The sequence below is a fragment of the Dasypus novemcinctus genome, chromosome 18 (assembly GCF_030445035.2).
Source record: "Dasypus novemcinctus isolate mDasNov1 chromosome 18, mDasNov1.1.hap2, whole genome shotgun sequence".
NCBI classification, from domain to species: domain Eukaryota; kingdom Metazoa; phylum Chordata; class Mammalia; order Cingulata; family Dasypodidae; genus Dasypus; species Dasypus novemcinctus.
In genome coordinates, this window is record NC_080690.1 from 32417954 (window position 1) to 32440594 (window position 22641).

The window sequence follows — 22641 nt, forward strand, 5'->3', positions numbered from 1 at the left end:
TAGTATAGGAAGTAAGATAGGGGTCCTCTTTCATTCTTTCAGTTGTAAATAACCAGTTGTCCCAGTTCCATCTGTTGAATAGACTGTTTTGTCCCATTATGATTAAGTGGGTAGGTTTGTCAAAAACCAGTTGACTCTATAGGTGAGGGTTTATTTCTGGATTCTCAATTCTTTTCCACTGATCAAGGGTCTTATCTTTATGCCAGTACTATACTGTTTTGACTTCTGTAGCTTTGTAATGTGTTTCAAGGTCAGGCAGCGAAATTCCTCCCACATGGTTCTTTTTTAGAATGCTTTTGGCAATCTGGGTGCACTTTCCCTTCCAAATGAATTCGCCTTTTCTAATTCTGTAAAGTAAGCTGTTGGGGATTTTGATTGGTATTGCATTGAATCTGTATATCAGTTTGAGTAAGATCAACATCTTCATGATATTTATTCTTCCAATCCATGAACATGGAATGTCTTTCCATTTAGGTCTTTTAAAACTTCTTTTAGTGTTGTTTTGTAGTTTCTGCATATAGGTCCTATACTTCTTTGGTTAAATTAATTTCTTTGGTTAAATTAATTCCTATGTATTCGAGTCTTTTTGTTGCTGTTGTAAATAGAATTTTTTGTATACAAAACCATTCCTGATTTTGATGTGTTGATCTTGTATCTTGCTACTTTGCTGAACTCATTTGTTAGCTCAAGTAGTTTTGTCATGGATACTTCAGAATTTTCTAAGTACAGGATCATGTCATCCTGAAATAGTGAGAGTTTAACTTCCTCTTTTCCTATTTGGGTGCCTTTAATTTTATTTTCTTGTCTAATTGCCCTACCATATTGATTAATGGTGACAATGGACATCCTTGTCTTATTCCTGATCTTAGAGGGAAGGCTTTCAGCCTTTTCCCATTGAGTACAATATTGGCTGTGGGTTTTTCATATATGCTGTTTATCATATTGAGGAATTTTACTTCTATTCCTGTCTTTTGAAGTGTTTTTATCAAGAAAGAATGTTGGATTTTGTTGAATGCCTTTCCTGCATCGATTGAGATGGCCATGTGGTTTTTTCCTTTCAATTTGTTAATATGGTATATTACATTGATTTTCTTATGTTGAACCAGCCTTGCATCCCAGGAATAAATCCCACTTGGTTGTGATATATGTCTTTTGTTATGCTTTTAGATTTGATTTGCAAGTACGTTGTTCAGAAATTTTGCATCTGTGTTCATTAGATTGGTCTGTAATTTTCTTTTTTTAGAAAAAGATTTATTTCTCTCCCCTTCCCACCGTCCCGTCCCAGTTTCCTGTTTTCTGTATCCAGTTGTTGCATGTTTGTTTTTTTTTTCCCCCTCCGCTTCTGTTGTTGTCAGCGGCACCGGAATCTGTGTCTTTTTTTGTTGCGTCATCTTGCTGTGTCAGCTCTCCATGTGTGTGGTGCCATTCCTGGGCAGGCTGCGCTTCCTTTCGCTCTGGGCGGCTCTCCTTACAGGGCACACTCATTGCCCGTGGGGCTCCTCTACGCGGGGACACCCCTGCATGGCATGACACTCCTTGCGTGCGTCAGCACTGCATGTAGGCCAGCTCCACACGGGTCAAGGAGGCCCAGGGCTTGAACCGCAGACCTCCCATGTGGTAGAGGGACGCCCTATCCACTGGGCCAAGTCCGCTTCCCTGTACTTTTCTTATAGTATTTTTTATCTGGTTTTGGTATTAGGGTGATGTTGGCTCCATAAAATGTGTTGGGTAATTTTCCCTCCTCTTTAATTTTTTGGAAGAGTTCAAACAGGATTGGCGTTAATTCTTTTCTCAATGCTTGGTAGAGTTCACCTGTGAAGCCATGTGGACCTGGACTTTTCTTTGCTGGGAGATTTTTGATGACAGATTCAGTCTCTTCAAATGTGATTGATTTGTTAAGTTTCTTGTATTTCTTGTAGCGTCACTGTAGGTTGTGCATTTCTAGGACTTTGTCCATTTAATCTAGGTTGTTTAAGTTTGTTGGCATACAGTTTCTCATAATATCTTCTTATGATTCTTTTTATTTCTCTGTGGTCAGTTGTAAATTCCCCCCTTTGATTTCTGATTGTATTTATTTGCATCTTCTTTTTTTTCTTTGATAGTCTAGCCAGGGGTTTGTCAATTTTACTGATTCTGTACAAGAACCAGCTTTTGGTTTTGTTGATTTTCTCTATGGTTTTTTTTGTTCTCAACTTCATTTATTTCTGCTCTAATCTTTATTATTTTTTTAATTCTGCTTGCTTTGGGATTGGTTTGCTTTTCTTTTTCTAGTTTCTCTATTGTTCAGTTAAATCTTTGAAGTTTTGTTCTTTTTTAATATAGACATTTAGGGCTTTATATTTCCCTCTCAAGACTGCCTTTGTTGTATCTTATAATTAAAAAAAATTTTTTTTTTCAATTTATCCACCCCCGTCCCCCCTCGTTGTTTGCGCTTCATGTCTGCTCCCTGTGTTCATTTGCTGTGTGTTCATCTCTTCAGGAGGCACCAGGAGCCAAACCCGGGATGCCCCATGTGGGAGAGAGGCACTCAGTCTCTTAAGCCATCTCAGCTCCCAGCTTTGTTGTGATTCTCATTGTCTCTCCTCTTTGTGTCTCCTTGTTGCATCATCTTGTTACGTCAGCTCACTGTGCCTGCCCATTACGCCAGCTTGCTGTCTTGCTCGTCTTCTCCAGGAGGCACCAGGAACTGAACCCAGGTCCTCCCAAGTGGTAGGCGGGAGCTCAGTTGCTTGAGTCACATCCCCTTTCCTCCCATAAGTTTTGGTACATTGTGTTCTCGTTTTCATTTGTCTCAATATATTTACTAATTTGACTTGCAATTTCTTCTTTGACCCACTGATTATTTAGGAATGTGTTGTTTAGCCTCTGTACTTTTGTGAATTTACTTTTTTCCTGTCTTACTGATTTCCAGTTTTATTCCATTATGATCTGAGAAGGTGCTTTGTATAATTTCAGTCTTTTTATATTTATTGAGAGCTGCATTGTGCCCTGACATGTGGTCTGTCCTGGAGAACGATCCATGGGCACTTGTGAAAAATGTATAGCCTGCTGAGTTTGGATGCAGTGTTCTGTATATGTCTGTTAGATACAACTTGTTTATCATATTGTTGAAGTTAGGTTTCCTTGTTGATCTTCTGTCTAGTTGTTGTATCTAATGATGTGAGTGGAGTGTTGGAGTCTCCAACGATTATTGTAAAGATGTCCATTTTTTCCTTCAGTTTTGCCAGCGTTTGTCTCATGTATTTTGGGACATCCTGGTTAGGTGCATAGATATTTATGACTATTATTTCTTCTGGTGGATTGCCCCTTTTATTAATATATAATGGCCTTCTGTATCTCTTAAACTTCTTTGCATTTAGCAAAGTCTCTTTTGTCTGATGTTAGTATAACTGTCCCTGCTATTTTTGGTTATTATGGAGTATCTTTTACTAACCTTTTACTTTCAGCCATATTGTATCCCTGGGTCTAAGGTGAGTTTTTTGTAAGCAGCATATAGATGGCTCATCTATTTTTATCCATTCTGTCAGCCTGTGTCTTTTGATTGGGGAGTTTAATCCATTCACATTCAATGATAGTACCATAAATACGCTATTTCCTCCTGCCATTTAATCTTTGGTTTTCATGTCATATCATATTTTTGTCTTTTTATTGTTTTGGTTATCCTTTCTGCTATTCTTTTTTTATATTCTCTTTCAAGGTTCTCTCTCCTGTCTTTTTATTTTAGGTTCTAAGGCCTCCTTTAATATTTCCCGCAAAACTGGATTCTTTTTTGCAAACTCTCTTAGTTTCTGTTTGTTTGTGACTATTTTAAATGCGTCTTCATAATTGTAGGAAAATTTTACTGGATAAAGAATTCTCATCTGACAGTTTTTCCCTTTCAGTATCCTAATTGTATCATACGACTGTCTTCTCACCTACGTGGTTTCTGAAGAGAAATCAGTGCTAAGTTGTACTGGGTGTCTCTTATATGTGATGGTTTGCTTTTCCCTTGCTGCTCTGAGAATTTTCTCTTTACCTTTGACATTTGACATTCTGAGGAGTTAATGTGTCTTGGAGTAAGTCTATTCAGATTTATTCTGATGGGGGTATGGTGAGCTCTTGGACATGTAAATTTACTTCTTTTGTGAGAGTTGGGAAATTTTCAGCTATTAGTACCTTAAATATTCTTTCTGCCCCTTTTCCCTTCTCTTCTCCTTCTGGAATTCTCATGACACGTATGTTGCGTTTCTTGTTCAGCGCTGAGCCCTTGCTCCATTTTTTTCCATTCTTTTCTCTCTTCAGTTTCAGCTGTTCTGTTTTCTGTATCACTTATTCTTTCTTACATCATTTTGAGTCTGCTGTTGTATGCCTCTAATGTGTTTTTGATCTCACCTTTTGTATCTTTCATTCCTATGAGCTTAGTTACTTTTCTGATCAGGATTTCAAATTCTTCTTTGCGCTTGTTCAGTGTCTTCTTGATGTCATTTATCTCTTTAATCATATTGTCTTTCAAGTCATTAATTTGATTTTGGAAATTTGTATGCATCTCGCTGATTATTTCTCTCAAATCCTACAGCTCTTTTGGGGCTTTGATATATTCCTTTTCTTAGGCCATCTCTTCTATTTTCTTAGTGTGGCTTGTAATTTTTTGCTGGTGTCTAAGCATCTGATTAGGATGTAGTTTACTCAGGTGCTCAATTTCTTTCTCTTTTGTAGGATTTACTGGCAGGATGCTGTGTATTACCTCTGTCTGCTCTTTGATTCTTGGCTCGACCTGGATTGTTAGGATTGTCCCTGCTAGTTTCTCAAAACTGGACACTGGAGCCAGTTATTGGTTGTAGGCTCACTTTCTAGGGCCTTGGGGAGGGTGGCTCTAAGGCCCAAAAAAAGCCTCTCCTGCTTTTAATTTTCTTGCATGCACTTCCTTTGTCTGCCAGCAGATGGCGCTCTGGGGGCAGCTCCCAGTTCAGCACCTCGTTCGAGGTGTATTTGTTGCAACACAGACCAGATAAGTGTAATACAACTTCCTTCCTAGAGGCTAGGAGCCTTGTAATTCAAACTTTCTCTGAGACAGTTCTCCAGCCTTTTCTAGTAGCCCCTTTCCTTTTCCTGGCTAGGAAATGTTTCCATTCCCGTCTGAGTCCTCAACAGTCAGTCACAGCTCATAGAGGAGATTGGGAGTGGCTTACCTCTTTAGCCCATGGCCTTTGCTCCTTGCTGGCTCCCAAGACTTAAAATGGCACAGCCCCATCCAGCCTGGAGGGCTCCTGGGACTTAGCAAACCAAATTTGTGATTCAAAAGACTGCGTGCGATAGGGTTAGGCTGTGTCCCTATCTCTCCCTTTCCTGGGGAGGTGCGTTCTCAACCATCAGTCCTGGCTAGAAGAGAGGGAAATTGCGAAGGTCAGATTTCTCCAGTCCTGTGCCTGTTCCCAGGGCAAACCACATTGTGGTCCCACCTGGCTTGGAAGAGCTGGTGGTACAGAGCAGACCACATTTGTGGGTCAGAAGCTGAGTCATCCTCACGCTGTGTCCCTCTCTCTCCCTTTTCCTCTGTGGTAGATCCCTGGAGTCCCCTTTGTCTGTAGCTGTAGACCTGGAGGCCTGAGAATTCTAAAGGATCTTTAGTGTAGGGGAAGGTGCCAGGAGCTGCAGCTGCTGGTTTCAACTCAGTTCTATAGTAGCGATTTCCCTCCTTTATCCTTCTGTCCTCTGGGCAGTGTCCAACCTTTGTCTGGTGTCCTAAATCCTAGAAGATCTTTTTCTAGGCTGTTTCAGCCTGTCCCCTAGCTGTTCTTTAGGAGGAGAAGAGAGCCCCCAATTTCCTTTTCATAGTAGCTTAAACAGTTTTCTTGGAACCAGAAGGTAAGGTTGTCACTTTTATCAGTAAATTGGAAAAGATCACAAATGCCATTTAAACATCATTTTCTGTTCTCTTCAGTTCCAGCATTTAAAATTTCTTTTAGTTTATGCTGCAGTGCTTTTCAAGGCCTTGTGCTACACGTACTCTTCCAATTTTTTTAGAATTTGTATTTGATAAGTAAATATTTTTTTGTCTGTTGCTTTTTCTTAATAGCCTGCATTTTTAAAAATAAGATTTATTTATTGTTTGTCATTCCTGTGTGCTTTGTCTGCTTGTATTCTTTTTGTTTTTTGAAGATCTATTTATTTATTTCTCTCCCCTCCCCCCCGCCCCAGTTGTATGTTCTCTTTGTCTATTTGCTGCGTGTTCTCCTTTGTCCGCTTCTGTTGTTTTGTCAGGGCACGGGAATCTGTGTTTCTTTTTGTTGAGTCATCTCTCCGTGTGTGCGGTGCCATTCCTGGGCAGGCTGAACTTTCTTTTGCACTGGGTGGCTCTCCTTACTGGGCACACTTCTTGCGCATGGGGCTCCCCTACACGGGGGACACTCCTGTGTGGCAGGGCACTCCTTGCGTGCGTCAGCACTGTGCATGGGCCAGCTCCACACGGGTCAGGGACGCCCAGGGCTTGAACCGCAGACCTCTCATGTGGTAGGCAGACGCCCTAGCCACTGGGCCAAGTGTGCTTCCATATTTGTATTCTTTTTAGAAGGCTCTGGGAACTGAACCCAGGAACTCCCATGTGGGAGGGAGGCACCCAGTTGCTTGAGCCACCTCTGCTCCCTGCTTGTTGTGTCTCTCATTGTGTCATCTTTTTGCATCATATTGCTGTGCCAGACCATTGCGTCAGCTTGCTAACTTGCTTTTCTTCTTTAGGAAACACTGAGAGTTGAACCTGGGACCTCCTGTGTACTCAAGACACATCTTCTTCCTGTTACCTTTTTTTTTTTTTTAAGAAAAGATGTATTTTATTTATTTCTAATCCTTCCCCCACTGTTTGGCACTTGCTCTCTGTTCGTCGTCCATTGTCTTTGCCTTTTTTTTTTTTTTTTTTCAATTTTTAAAATTTTTTTAATGTTTTCACTTTTTATTAGGAGGCACAGGAAACTGAACCCGGGTGCTTCCACGTGGGAAAGAGGTGCCCAGTTGAGCCACCTCCACTTTCTGCTTGTTGTGTGTCTCATGTTGCCTTGTTGTGTCATTATCTTGTTGCATCAGCTCTCTGTCTTGCTTGTCTTCTTTAGGAGGCACCGGAAACCGAACCCAGGATCTCCCATGTGGTAGGAGGCCACCCAACTGCTTGAGCCACATCTGCTTCCCCTTATATTTTTAATATGACATGCAGAGTATGCGATGGGTTGGTATGGCAAGCTGACTCAACAAGAATGTGCAACATCAGACAGGAGGAGGAAAACATAATGAGAGACAAAGTAGGTAGTGGAGGTGGCTCAAGCAATTAGGCACCTCCCTCCCACATGGGAAGTACTGTGTTTGGTTCCTGGAGCGCACAATGAACAGACAAAGTGAGTGGGTGGGAGATATAAAAAATAAAATCTTTTAAAAAAACAAAAGTGACATGTAGAAGCTTTAAGAAAAAGCAGTCATCTTCCTCCTTTACCTCAAATGCCTTTTATGGCCACTTTTTTCTCCTTTATTCATTCCCATGGTAGTTTACATTATATTTGAGTGCTCTAAAAAAATCAGTTAAGTCTCTATTTATAAATGAAATATGTTAGCCATTGTTTCATGCTATTCCGTCAGCTCCTTCTCCTCTTCTAGAGACTCAAATAACATGGTAGACTTTTAGTTTATAAAACATTTAACAAAAATTTATCAAAACATTTGTTGCCCAGACACTCTTACACCTTCCTTTTTTATTATAACTCTGAAGTTAGGAAGAGCAGGGTGAGAGACAGGGAACTGGGTCTTCTCACTCCTTATTGAGTCCTTGTTCTCATTGACCCTTCTGTTAATCTCAGACCAATAAATTGAAATGTAATTTAGAAGTAATAGTAACTGCCTTGCTGTTAAGTCTATGAGAAATGTTGACTGAGTTTCAGCTATTTGTTGTTTGCTATTTGAGGGACTGGGTTTATAGGAGCCAACAAAACAGAGTCTGCACTAGTGATACTGAAGTATATAAAGGAGGGAGTTCTTTTGATCCTTCTCTCTCAGATGCTTCATTTTTTACTGATATATCTACAATTTTATTGTCACATTTTTTACACTAATATATCATTCAGCTGCAAATCTTTAGGTAAGTTTTGATAACCAAGCTGTACAAGTAATAGAACCCAGAAAAAGCTCGTTTACTTTACTGGTGAAAAAAGATTGACTAATTACAAAAATTGAACCGTCCTGTTGTGGGTATCTAGATATGGAATGAGTATACAAATACTGATCTCAGAAATGGCACAACACTAATGTGTGTACTTTGAAATGTTTACCTTGAATGATTTTGTTTTTCATTGTGCAGTTTGTCATTTTACTTTTCACAATGAAGTCTTTTGAGGCACAAAGTTTTTAATTTTGTTGAGGTCCCATTTATCTATTTTTCCTTTTGTTGCTTGTACTTTGGGTACAAAGTCTAAGAAACCCCTGCCTAACATAAGGTCCTGAAGATGTTTACCTATGTTTTCTTCTAGGCGTTCGTTCTTATATTTTGGTCTTTGATCCATTCCTGAGTTAATTTTTTGTAAATAGTATGAGGTAGGGTTATTTAATTATAATGAATTATATAAATTGATGTAACCTCAGACTCATAGCCTGTTCTAATTTTATAGGACAAATTTGTTCATTAACATTATGACTGATGTATAGGGATAGGCTACATTCAGAAGATGTGAAAGTAACTTGGCTTTCCCATGGAAGAGTATCATTGTATGCATATCCTGTAATTTTATTTTTTGTGGCCTGTGAGCTTACTAATTCCTGCACTGATGTGCCTCCTAAATAAACAAGTAAAATTAGCTGGCAATTGTCAGTTGTAGTAGAGCTTATTAGTATGCTTAGCAGTAGTGCAACTCAAAACTGCATCCCCACCCTGACCCTCCCTTTTTTTTCCTTAGGGACAGTCTCCCTCAATTCGCCAACTTATCATGCATGCAATGGCAGAATGGTACATGCGAGGGGAACAGTATGACCAGGCCAAATTGTCTCGAATACTTGATGTGGCCCAGGACTTGAAGGTGAGAGTTTGGGGGGATAGTGACACTGTTAAATGATATAAATGCCTTCTTAAAACAACGGAAGATTCCTAAGGAATAGTTCTTGTGTAACTTGCTTATAGCTAGAATGAGTTGAGATTTGTAGTTTAGCTTTATAAATAGAAAGGGTTGAGAAGGAACGAGAGTGGTTTTGTATATATAAAAACATTTTCAGCTATGTTTGATTCAAGTTTGGTCTTTTATGATATCTATAGGTTATTTTAAAGCAAATGATACTTGAGCTTTTCTCAAAGGTAATCTGTAAGATAAATTTTAGAGAAACGATTTGGTTTTCAACCTTTTTGAATATTTAGAATCAGTGGTATCTTCCTACAAATAGTTTCTTGATAGCTTTGCTCAACAGATAACACAGCACTGATGTTAAAGTTGAGCTTAGGTCAGAGGAACCTTTTAAAAATGTGTAGTCATGTTTTAATTGAGTCTTGCTCTGCTGTAGATTTTAGTTATTTGAAACATCATTAGGTAAAGTTTATTTTTAAGGTACTGTCATGTGTTTACCTTTAAAATGTGATCTTAAATAAATAACGATTAATGTTTCCACTGAATTATATCAAGTGGTTTAAAAGAATTGTGACCTAGAAAATAGTAGCACTATTTTTTATTTAGATTGTTCATGAAAACAAAAGCTAGGAATAGAATTGAGAGGTAGAAACAGTTACGATTACTTTTAATTGCTCAACTTACTAGTTTTAATTTTCTTTTTTTTCAGGCCTTGTCAATGCTGCTAAATGGTACTCCATTTGCCTTTGTTATTGACCTTGCTGCACTTGCATCACGTCGTGAATACCTCAAACTTGACAAGTGGCTCACGGATAAAATTCGAGAGCATGGGGTAAAGCAGGATTTGTTCATTCATTTTTGCCTTTTAATTTTGATGGCTAAAGACACAACCTTTAAAAATAGCAGTGAAGATGTTATTTATTATAGATTCTAATCATACTGCTTAGTAGTAAGAATTTGAAGATAATTCAGAGGAATTTCAAATACACTAAGAGACTTTCTTTTTCAGGAGCCCTTTATCCAGGCATGTATGACTTTTTTAAAGAGAAGGTGCCCTTCCATTTTGGGTGGACTTGCCCCAGAAAAAGATCAGCCCAAAAGTGCTCAGCTTCCTCCAGAAACTCTGGCAACAATGTTGGCCTGTCTACAAGCTTGTGCAGGGTAAGATAATATATGAAAAGGAATGTATTTAATACTGTAATTGGATTGTATGAATAATTGTTAATCTGGGGGAGAGTAGGTTGCTGAATAATAAGTGACAGCAGCTTAAGAGAAACCAGTGGTTTAAACTCAAATACTGTCCTGTTAAAATATATACATATATTAGATCCATTTTAAGTTAATTTTTGGGAATGATTTGAAATAGGGGTCCAGATTCATTCTTTTGCATGTGAAGAATCCTGTTGTTCCAATGTGATTTGTTGAAAAGATTCTTCTTTCTCTTCACATTATCTTCTTGAAAGACAACTATCCATAAATCTTTGGGTTTATTTCTGGACTCGAGTCTATTCCATTGATGTGTATGTCTTACCTTTATGTTATTTCCATGCCATCTTGATTAGTATAATTTTGTTGTAAGTTTTGACATAAGTAAGTAACTTTGTTCTTTTCCAAGATTCTTTTTCTCACTATTCTGTCTCTCTTGGATCTCCTTATGAATTTTAGATTTAGCTTGTCAATTTCTTTGAAGAAATCAGCTGTTAGGGAATATGTTAAATTTGTAAATAATGAGTGGAGTATTGCCATTTTAACAAGTCTTTTGATTCATAAACATGGAATACCTTTCTGTTTATTTTAGTCTTTAATTTCTATCAACAATGTTTTGTAGTTTTCAGTGTGTAAGTATTGCACTTCTTAAATTTATTGCTACCTATTGTAAATGGAATTGTTATCTTGATTTCATTTTTGTATTGTTTATTGAAATTGTATAAGACAATTGCTTTTCTTAAAAAATGTTATTGTGGTTACATGTACCTATATAATACATAAAATTTTCCATTTTAGCCATTTTTATTTGTACTGTTCTAGGGGCTTTAATTGCATTCACAATGTTGTGCAACCATCACCATCATCTCTATCTCTTCTTTATTGATGTATCTGATTCCTGAAACATTGTTTTCATACCTTCCTTTTGCTCTTTGCATATGTTTTCCTTTAGTTATTTGATCATATTTAAATCATCTGTATTAAAGTCTTTGTCCAGTATGTTCAACGTCTGTGCTTGATGCAGAAATATTACAATATTGCTGTATATTATAATCCATAAATTACATTTGTTGTATTTTCCCCATGTATCACCATATTCTTAACATCTTGTAATAGTGACGTATATTTGTTCTGCCTTATAGAAGAACATTCTTTTTTTTTTTTCCTCCTCCTATTCCCCCATTGTCTGCCTTCTCTGTCCATTCACCGTGTGTTCTGTTCTGCTTGTATTCCCATTAGGTGTCTCTGGGAGCTGATCTTGGGACCTTCTGGAATGGGAGAGAGGTGATTACTCTCTTGTGCCACCTCATCTCCTTGTTCTGCTATGCTGTCTTCTTTTCTTTCCTCTGTGTCTCTTGTTGTGTCATCTTGCTACGCTGCTCTCTGCATTGGCCAGCATTCCTGAGTTGGGGTGGTTTTCCCATGTGGGCCACATTCCCACGCGGCTGGGACTCCGCATGGGCCAGCTCGCCAAATGGCCCAGCTCGCCCTCACCAGGAGGCCCTGGGCGTCGAACCCTGGGTAAACTGGAGCCCAGTTGGTTGAGCCACATCCGTTTCCCAGAAGAACATTCTTGAGTACTATTCACCACAATTTTCATCCACCAATAGATTCACTATATTAAGGTCCTGAGATTATTCTGTAGCTTTCTATCAGTTGACATTTATATTCCTAGACTGCCCATTTCAGTGGCAATCACATTTATTTACTTTTTTCATTATTATTTTTTTGCAATCACATTTATTACTCAGCAGTGTTAAGTTATATTCACTGTAATGTGTTACCATCAACACTGTTGATTTCCACACATTTACAATTAACTTAATTAAAAATTCTACATGTATTAGGCACATTTTACAGTTAGCCTAATCATTTTCTTGATTTATGGGTCAGGTATTTTTTTTAAAAATATTTTCTATTTATATTTCTTCTTTATTTTTCACTTCTGATTCTTCTTTAAGGTCCCTTTATTTGTAGGGATTTGTATATTCTGGATAGGAATCTTACATGTCAGTACCTTATGCTCTGCAACTTGTCTTTCTACTAATTCTGTGGTCTCTTGAGCACAAATACTTGAAGCACAATTTAGCCTTTTTTTTTCCTAGTTTAGTAAATTGTTTTGGTTTCTTCAGATCACCTTCCATATGCTAAAGTCATAAATAAAGATTATATTTTGTTTTAAAAGTTTTGCTTTTCACATCTTTTTTTTTTTTTTTTAATAAAAACAAATTTTTTTTTTGGAGGTACCAGGGACTGGAGATTGAACCTGGTTTCTTGTATGTGGAAAGCCGGTGCTCAACCTCTGAGCCACATCAGCTTCCCTGAGTTGGTTTTCTCATTTGTTTTGCTTGTTTTTGTTGTTGTTCTTGTTTGCTTGTTTTTTCAGGAGGCATCAGGAACCAAACCCCTGTCCTCCCATGTGGGAGGCAGGAGCTCAACCAGTTTAGTCACATCTGTTCCCTCAACACATACTTTTAATATAAAAAAACCCTTAAATGTATCTCTGTGCTGCCTTAAAGAACTATAAATATTCTCCATATTTCTTGTTTGTCTGAAAATCTGTGTTGGGTACTGAGAGGATAGAGGAGCCAAGTCGAATATATTAACTATAATCTCATTCACATATGTCTGTTCTTTCTCTTTTTTTTTCTTTCAATTTTTAAAAATAAATTGTTAATTTAGAAGTTTCAAACTTGAGGGACAGTTGTGATGATAGTACAGAGCCCATCCAGAGAACTCCAACACATCCCCAGCCCTCTAAGATACCCAGATCCAGCAATTTCAACATTTTGCCACATTTGCTGTATCATCATTGGTTTTCCATCCATCCATCCATCCATCCATCCATCCACCCACCCACCCATCCATCCATTTTCTGAACGTCTGAGTATAGGTTGTATCTATCATGCTTCTTGAATACTGAATGTTGCCATGCACGGTTCCTAAGAACAAGGATATTCACTTATGTAACCACCTTAAGTGCATTAATCAAGTTCTGGAACTTTAACATTGATGTAGCCTATATTCCAACTTTTTCCTGTATCCCAGTAATACCCTTTTGGGGCTTTTCACCTCCATTATTAGATCCCATCCAAAATCATGGACTACATCTAACTGTCATTTTCTCTTTAGTTCCTTTTATTTTTTTAGTTGTTGAAACATGTATACAACATAACCTCTCCCATCACCATCCCTCCCAAGCACACTGTCCATAGGATTCATCACTTTCACAATGTGGGCTACCCTGACCACTATCCATTCCAAAGACTTTCCCGTCATTCCAAACCATCAGTTTTTTTTCAGCACCTATATTGCAGTATAATTCATATACCATAAAATTCACCCATTTAAAGTGTACAATTCAGTGATTTTTAGTGTATTTAAAGAGTTTTGTAGCCATCACCATCTTCTAATTTTGGAACATTTTTGTCACCCCAAACAGAAATCCATTAGGAATCACTCCACTGTCCCTTCAGCCTCTGACACCACTAATCAAATTTCTGTCTCCTATAGAGTTGCCTTTTCTGGACATTTCATGTAAATCCTTTTGTGCTTGGCTTATTTCTCTCAACATGGAGTCTTCAAATTTCACCTGTGTTGGTGTGTGTATCAGAACTTCGTTCATTTTTATGGTTTTCCGTTGTATAGGTGGATCACATTTTATTTATCCATTTAGCAGTTGATGAACATTTAGGTTGTAGCAATTGTGAATAGTGAGGTACTGGGGATTGAACTCAGGACCTCGTACATGGAAGCAGGTGCTCAACCACGGAGGTGTATCTGCTCCCCAATGAGAGATGGTTTTTTCTTTTGTTTTTAAGAGGTACCAGGAATCGAACCAGGGACCTTGTACTTGGGAAGCAGGTGCTTAACCACTTCAGCTACATCTGTTCCCTGCTTTTTATTTTAATGTGAGAAATTTGGCTCTCATACATAACTCAGTAAATTAATCTTAGAGTCTTTTAGCTTTTCTTTTACAACCCCATGATAGAGGTTCTTAATCTGTGACACGCTAAATTCAGTTCATATGGTTCGTCAAGTTGCTTTCATTTGCACACGACAGAAAACCCTGACCAACAGTACTTGAACAAGAACAAGAACAACAATAAAATGTACTGGGTTTGGGTTACGTCTAGACCTACATGATCCAGGGGTTCTAGGTTGGGTTATTGTGATTGACTTGTCTGTCTAAAGTAGTAGGAATTATGGACTTAAAGAATCATTGTTCTTTTTTCTTTCCTTTTTTGTTTTTTAAGATTTATTTTATTTTTACTATTTATTTCTCCCTTCCCCCTTGTTGTTTGCACTTGCTATGTCTGTTCGTCTTCCTTGTTTCTTAGGAGGCATCAGGAACCGAATCTGGGACCTCCCATGTGGTAGGTGGGCACCCAACTGCTTGTGCCACATATAGTTGACTTTTTTTTTTAAACTTAAAAAAAACTTTTTTTAAAAAAGTATATCACTCATACATAAACATACATAAGCAATAGGTGTATAGTAATAGTTGTGAACTTACAAAACAAACATATATAACATACAGGACTTTCATATCTCATCCTACCACTAAAATTTTGCATTGTTGTTAAACATTTTTAATGATGAAAGAGCATTGTCGAAATATTGCTACTAAATATTTTTCCCCTACCAACCCTATCATTTTTATATCATTTATATGTGAACACACATAAACGTTAAGGTATAGTAAAAGTTGTAACCTTATATATAAAGCACACATGCATAACATCATATTGGGGACCCATACATCAATCCTCCACCAACACCTTGCATTGTCTTGAGACGTTTGTTAGAAATTATGAAAGAATATTGTCAAAATCATGCTACTAATTATAATCCTTATCTTACATTTGGTGTATTTACCCCCCAACCCACCATTATTATTTTTTTTAATTTTTATGACAGAAGTTGTAAACAAACCAATCCTGCACATGTGCAGAATTCTCAAACAACACCCTTCTATCAACATACCACACTGTGGTGGAACATTTGTTACAGATTATAAGATAATATCTGATTGTTACCATGTCCATAGTGTACCTTTGGCACACACTTTCCACACTGCCTCATTATCGACACAGTACATCTTTGGCATAGAACAAGAATATTACATTATTACTGCTAACCACAGTCCATAGGTCACGCCAGTTGTATTTTCCCCATGCTATTCCACATTCCCACCACCCTGCAATAGTGATGTACACTTGCTCTAGCTTACAAAGGACACTCTTACATTTGTACCATCAGCCACAATTCTCATCACCTCTGTTTACTATGCTATTCATTTCCTAGATTATTCTCTAGCATTCTGTCAGTTGGTATTTACATCCCTAGACTACCATTTTTCAGCCACAACCCCATTTATAAATTAGCCATTACTCACTATGTGTTACCATTAACTCTATACATGACCATACCTTGACAGTAAAGCTAATTAACACTTCTACTTACATTAAACATCAGTAGTCCATCTCAGTCCTCTTATCTCCTTTAAGAATCTACCAACTACCACCAGGTCATGAAGATATTTTCCTACATTTTCTTCTAGAAGCTTTATGGTTCTTGCTTTTATATTTAGGTTTTTGATCCATTTTGAGTTAATTTTTGGATAAGATGTGAGATAGGGGTCCTTTTTCTTCCTTTTGGCTATGGATATCCAGTTCTCTTAGCACCATTTGTTGAATAGACTGTTCTGCCCAAGATGGGTAGGTTTGACAGTCTTGTGAAAAATCATTTGACCATGGATGTGAGGGTCTGTTTTTGGACCATCCGTTTGTTTCCATTGATCTTTGTGTCTGTCTTTATGCCAGCACTATGCTGTTTTTCCCACTGTAGCTAGGTAATATGATTTAAAGTCTGGAGATGAGAGTTCTCCAATTTTGCTTTTCCTTTTTAAGATATTTCTGGCTATTCAGGACCCCTTACCCTCCAAATAAATTTGAAAATCGTGTTTTCAATTTATTTTTAAAATGCTGGTGGAATTTTTATCAGGATTGCATTGAATCTGTGTATCAGTTTGAGTCGAATTGCCATCTTAATGATATTTACTCTTCCAATCCGTGAGCATGGAATGTTCTTCCAATTATTTAGGCCTTTTTTAAAATTTCTTTTAACATTGAGTTGTCATTTTCTGAGTACAAGTGCTTTAACGTCATTGGTTAAGTTTATTCCTGAATATTTGGGTTTTATCTGTCATATTTTATTTTCACCATTCTTTTGACACTTGTACTTTTATTGATAGAATTTCATTTCTAGACTCTCTTCCAGACCTCTCTCCCCTTTCCTTTTCAGACTCTACAACACCCTTTAGTATTTTCTGAAAATTCAGTCTCTTGGTTAGAAATTTTTTGTTTCTGTTTATCTGTGAATATTCTACGCTTGCCCTCATTTTTGAAGACAGTCTTGCCAGACAAGATTCTTGGCTGGAAGTTTTACTCTTGTAGTATCTTAAATATATCATACCACTGTCTTCTTGCCTACATGGGTTCTGATAAGAAATCAGCACTTAATCTTATTGGATATCCCTTACGTGTTATGCATTGCTTCTCTCTTGCTGTTCTCAGAATTCTCTCTTTGTCTTTGACATTTGACATTCTGATTAGTAAGTCTCTGAGTTGGTCTATTCGGGTTTTTTCGGATAGGAGTACATTGTGCTTCTTGGACATGGATATCTATGTCATTCAATAGGGTTGGGAAATTTTCTGCCATTATTTCTTCAGATATGCCTTCTGCCCTTCTTCCTGTCTCTTCCTTCTGGGACACCCAGGACATGTATGTTTGCTTGTCTCTTGCTGTTCTTCAGTTCCTTGAGACCTTGTTCAATTTTTTCCATTCTTTCATTCATCTGTTCTTTTGTACGTTCACTTTCCAAGGCCATTTCTTCAAACTCACCGATTCTTTCTTCTGCCTCCTCAAATCTGCTATTATGTTTCCAGTGTATTTTTTATTTCATTTATTGCACCTTTTCCATAATACCTGCTATTTTTCTGTGTACACTTTGAAATTCTTCTTTGTGTTCATCCAGTATCTTCTTTTTTTTTTTCAATTTTTTAATTCATTTTTTAAAAATATTACATTAAAAAAATATGAGGTCCCATTCAACCCCATCGCCCCCACCCCACCACTCCCCCCACAGTAACACTCTCTCCCATCATCATGACACATCCATTGCATTTGGTAAGTACATCTCTGGGCATTGCTGCACCTCATGGGCAATGGTCCACATCATAGCCTGTACTCTTCCCACGTTCCATCCAGTGGGCACTGGGAGGATCTACAATGTCCGGTAATTGTCCCTGAAGCACCACCCAGGACAACTGCAAGTTCTGAAAACGCCTCCACATCTCATCTCTTCCTCCCATTCCCCGCACCCAGCAGCCACCATGGCCACTTTTCCCACATCAGTGCCACATTTTCTCTGTGGACCTTGGATTGGTTGTGTCCATTGCACATCTATGTCAAGTGGGGGTTTAGATTCCACATGGATACTGGATGCAATCCTCCTGCTTTCAGTTGTAGGCACTCTAGGCTCCATGGTGTGGTGGTTGACAGTCTTCAACTCCATGTTAGCTGAGTGGGGTAAATCCAATAAATAAGAGTGTAGAAGCTGAAGTCTGTTGAGGCTCAGGGCCTGGCTATCATATTGTCAGTCCAGAGATTCAAATCCCCTAGATATATCTTAAACCCCAGCACCAACTACAATTCCAGGAGAGTAGCATGAAAAGTCTTGTGAAAAGAGATCCCATCTGTGTCCAGCTCCATCACGCAGAAACATCAGCTCCAAAGAAGGGCCAGCTGACATGGCAGTGAACCCCATCTGCCATGACCGTAGAACCTCTGGGTCTCTTTATCCCTCAAAAGAACCAATACCTGTGGTTGTATCTACTTTATCTGTCTCTGAGACTCTGCTCAGGTGTGCATAAGGGCAATCCTTCTGACAACCTTCAGACTCTTTTTTAGAGACTCATAGCCATATAAACTCATTTCTCCTTTCCATTTCCTCCTTACATTAGGTCAAACAGGATTTTAAACTCCTGTTATTATACGTAGACAGGGATATTCTGCTGGTCCACGTTGAACCTTTAATTCAAGGTCATTTTCTAGTTGCATCATCAGCTAGTACTTGGTAGTGATCCCTCGGTGCCAGGGAGGCTCATCCCCGGGTGTCATGTCCCATGCTGAGTTTGGCTTCGAGACTGGCCACATTTGAGTAACATGAAGGCTGTCAGGAGGAAACTCCCAGGCACAGTGCTGCTCTAGACCTTGTTCTTATTTCAGGTGTATAGGCTCACAAGCATAGTCATTAGTATCAGGGGCTCACTGTTGGACCCTCATTCCTTCCTCGTCCTTAACGTTGCACCTGGGGGACTGCTGCTGCTCCCCTAGGGACCACGACAGAGCACCCCTGGCCAGGAACCCAGTACCCCCCCAGCTGTTGTTTTTAATTGTTGCCACTATGAGTATATCCAAACATTACCATGCACCCTGGACATATGCTCTGTATAACTCCCTGTCAACCATATATCGCCTGTCAATAACATCCCATACCAGTATTCCTCCGCTGCCATTGTTGAACCACTCTGTGATCCAAAACTTCCTGAAAAGTGAAGCCCAATATAATGTCAGGATCCCTTACTAGTAAAATGGAATATAGCGATGGGTTTAAAGGTTAGATATAGAATACATATTGATTTGGAAAAATTCTACATCCTATCTTTTTCTTTTCTTTTTTCCTAATTATTGAGCTTCTCTTCACAAGAGCCTTAGATCACAGTAATTCATATATACAATATACAGTACTCCCACACATCCACCATAAAACCTTTTCCCTTCCACACCGATATTCTTATAACTTATTCATATCATATTTACTTAAACTGATGTACAGACTCTGAGACAGTAGCTTTCAAACAAGGTGACATCTGTGCTTACATTGTGGTCCATACCAGTATCTTCTTAATATCCTTAATTTCTTTAGCCATCTCATTGAATTTATTAAGGAGATTTGTTTGAACATCTATGAATAGTTGTCTCAACTCCTTTATGTCATCTGGAGGTTTATCGTCTTCCTTTTACTGGGCCGTATCTTCCTATTCCCTGTATGGATTGTACTTTTTTGTTGGTGTCTTGGCATCTGGCTTATTTGAGTATCTATTCTAGGTGCAGTTTTTCTCTTTAGGGCTTCCTGCCTTTTTTCCCTTTGTGGTTGTGCAGTAGGAGCCAAGGATGTAGTTGGTGCTATAAGCTATGGAGGCTTAAGCTGCCCTCATTGCCTCAGGGACTGATGAAGCTTCTCACAACTTTCTCCTTTGCCAGGGGTAGGGACAGATTCACAGCTGTGTAGAATAATCTAAGTTATGCAGTCCTACACTTTAGTTGAACAGAGAGACTAATGAAGCTTCACACCCCTTTCTCCCCTGCCTGGGGCAGGAATGGAGTTGCAGGTGCGGGCAGCAGTCTATACAGTGTGGGTCCAAGATGACCGCACTTGCCCTGGTAGGCTTTCGATTATTCAGTCTGTGCCAGCCAAATGTAACTGCATTTGTTTGGATAGGCTGGTGCAGGTCCCTACTGTCACTGGTTTTTGTTCAGCACAGCTTGCCCTCATGCTGGGGGCAGAGTCAAAATGACGGCTTCCAGTCTCTTTCCAACTTGGACAGGTTCAGACTTTAGCTGTTCTTAGGGTTATACTTTAGCCAGCTGAATTTACTAATCAGTTCCTGAAATCTGTGGCCCACCATCTCTTCCTCCCATTTTTGGGAAATGGAGCTTCCAATTACAGCCACAGAGTAGCTCCTGGGAGCTTGCATTGCCAAAGTAGGATGACCACTGGCCTCTGGCGTGGCCTGTAATTTTACGGAGAGGCTGGCACAGGTTCCCCCAGCTTCCTCTCTGCCAGAGATGGAGCTGAGACTTATGCTAGATCTGCAAGCTGACCTGGATGGAAAAAAGCCAGTTCCTACCAGCACTTGTTTTCAGTCTGCCCCGCTTCCCCTTGTGCCAGGCATGGAGTTAAAATGGCATCTACCGGCCTCTTTCTCACTTGGACAGGTTCAGACTTCATCTATATTTAGGATTATACTTTAGCTCACCAAATGTACTAATCAGTAGCTGAAGTTGATGCCCAACTGTCTCTTCCTCCACTGTTTTTGGGAAGTGGAGTTTCCAATTCCAGCTACAGAATAGCTCCCGAGGCAGCTTGTGCCTCCAGTGGAGGATGGGTACCAGCCTCCATGGTGTGGAGTGTTCTTACAAATCTTCTCTGCAGATGGGCAGTGTTCTCCTTCCAGTATGTTGAAGGATGCTGTTCTGGTCTCCTGGAGTCCCCAAACGGGTGCTTCAGATAGCTTTGGGTGTTTACTAACTGCCCTATAGCAGGAGCTGACTTTAGGGGCTCATTTCTCCACCACCATCTTCCTGGTTGTCCTATGATTGACTTTTGACCAAAGCGTCAAGGTAATTCAAGAGAGGAAAGGAGTACTTTTGAAAATTGTTACTATTTTTTAATATGGTGCTAGAAAGGTTTGGTATTTATACGGAATAAAACAATCTTTAGTCCTGTTTCACTTTTTATACAAAAACAATTTGAGACGGATTGTAGAACTGAATGTAAAATCTAGAAAAATAAGGCTTTTAGAGGAAACCACAGGAAATATCTTTTTAACCTTGGGGTGCCCAAATAGGTCTTGGAGCAAACACAAAGTAACAGTCATAAATGAAAATAAGGATAAATTTGACTTTTTTAACACTAAAATTGTTCTTTGTGGTATGTATACCCTTAACTATTTTCAAAGCTAAATTATGGATTGTATAAAGTAAATAAATCACACTGTCTGTAATATAGAATATTTAAAGGAGAAAGATATCTAATAAAATGGGTGAAATATGTATTTAAAAGTGTGACCAATTATGCACATCTATATAAAAAGACAAAATGGATGCTTGTGCCGGTAAATAAATACTGTCACAGTGAATAGGAACATCTACAAAAGAAGCCTGATAAAAGTATAATAACTAGGGATTCAAACACCAGCAGTGTCCACATACCACCGTTGCTTGGTGTTGATAATTTCTGAGAAGAGTAACTTGGTACCATGTTCTAAATAAAACAAAAAAAGCAATTTCTTCTCCAGTTACTTGATAGATATACTCTTGAATAACTGAGTGCATCCTAAAATGGATAACATGTTTTGTTGCATGTATGTTTAAGGAGGCAGTTTAACCACCCAATTTGTAGGTTCCAATTTCTAATTGGCATACTAGCAGTACCTTTTTCCTTGAAGGATTTAATAAAACAATGCATTTGTGGCCTATACTGATAAAAATAACTCAATGCCAGAAAAAGGAAAGCACTTCACCTAAAAAAAATATAGAAATTTTTCTTTTTAAGTAGTTAATGGGGGAGTTGAACCTAGGACTTCATACATGGGAGGCAGGGCTCATCCAGTGAGTTACATGTGCTCCCAAAATACAAAAATCATTATGACAAGAGTTACAGTCTCAGTGGATGCTAAAACTAGTGGATCAGTGTTTGAGGAACAAGATAATTACATAGTTCCAGAGTATCTTACCACAAAATTACATAATAATTACAAAGGGAAAAATAGTAACTTTACAGCAGCGAAGCCTGGCAAATACCACATTAATGTAGTAATCAGAGTTATTGCTGGTGCCATTTTTGTGCCTCCTGATAGAAAGAAGCACTTAGTAGAAACACAAAAAGTAAATTAAGTTGTAGTTCTACCCAAAATGCCTAAGCTGAATCTAACCATGAGGAAACATACTGGACATGTAGTGCAAAAACATCCAGGTAATGACAGGCTAAAAAATTCTTCTAGATTAAAGAAGCTAGAGAATCATAACTTTGTTATACTTCTGTAATGGAGTGGATCCTGATCAGGGTGGGACAACTAGATGGTAAGGACATTATGGGGACAGTTGATATCTTTGAATATGACCTGTTTATTTTATCAGCATTAAACTTCCGGATCTTTGTAGTTGTCCTTGGTTATTTGTTCTTAGCAAATATATACTGAAGTATTTAGAGATAAAAGATGAATGAAGTTTTCAAACTTAAGTGCCTTGGGAAAAATTACAGAAAGAATGATTAAACAAATGTGGCAGAATGTGTGAACAATTGGTGAATAAAATGTTTATGGGAGTACCTTGTACTATTCTTTAAAGATTGAAATTGTATCAAAAATAAGTTAATTGAATTTAATAAGGAATAATATTTTAATTTACTGTATTATCAAGTCTAAGATGCCTACCTTTTCGATACTGTGTTTCTATGGTAACATCTTACATTTAAAATTTGCAAAAAATTTTTCTTGTATAATTATAAAATAATGGTGTG

General features: G+C 38.4%; 1 protein-coding gene across 4 annotated transcripts in view; it reads left to right on the top strand.

Annotated features, from left to right (window-relative positions):
- The window catches only part of CNOT1 (CCR4-NOT transcription complex subunit 1), a 135957-nt gene that overhangs the window by 69607 nt on the left and 43709 nt on the right, over positions 1-22641 (top strand). For all 4 annotated transcript variants that reach the window (XM_058279908.1, XM_058279909.2, XM_058279907.2 and 1 more), the window contains exons 14-16: positions 8907-9026; positions 9775-9897; positions 10075-10226. In XM_058279908.1, the coding sequence (XP_058135891.1) occupies positions 8907-9026; positions 9775-9897; positions 10075-10226 (395 nt within the window). The remainder of the gene's footprint in view (positions 1-8906; positions 9027-9774; positions 9898-10074; positions 10227-22641) is intronic.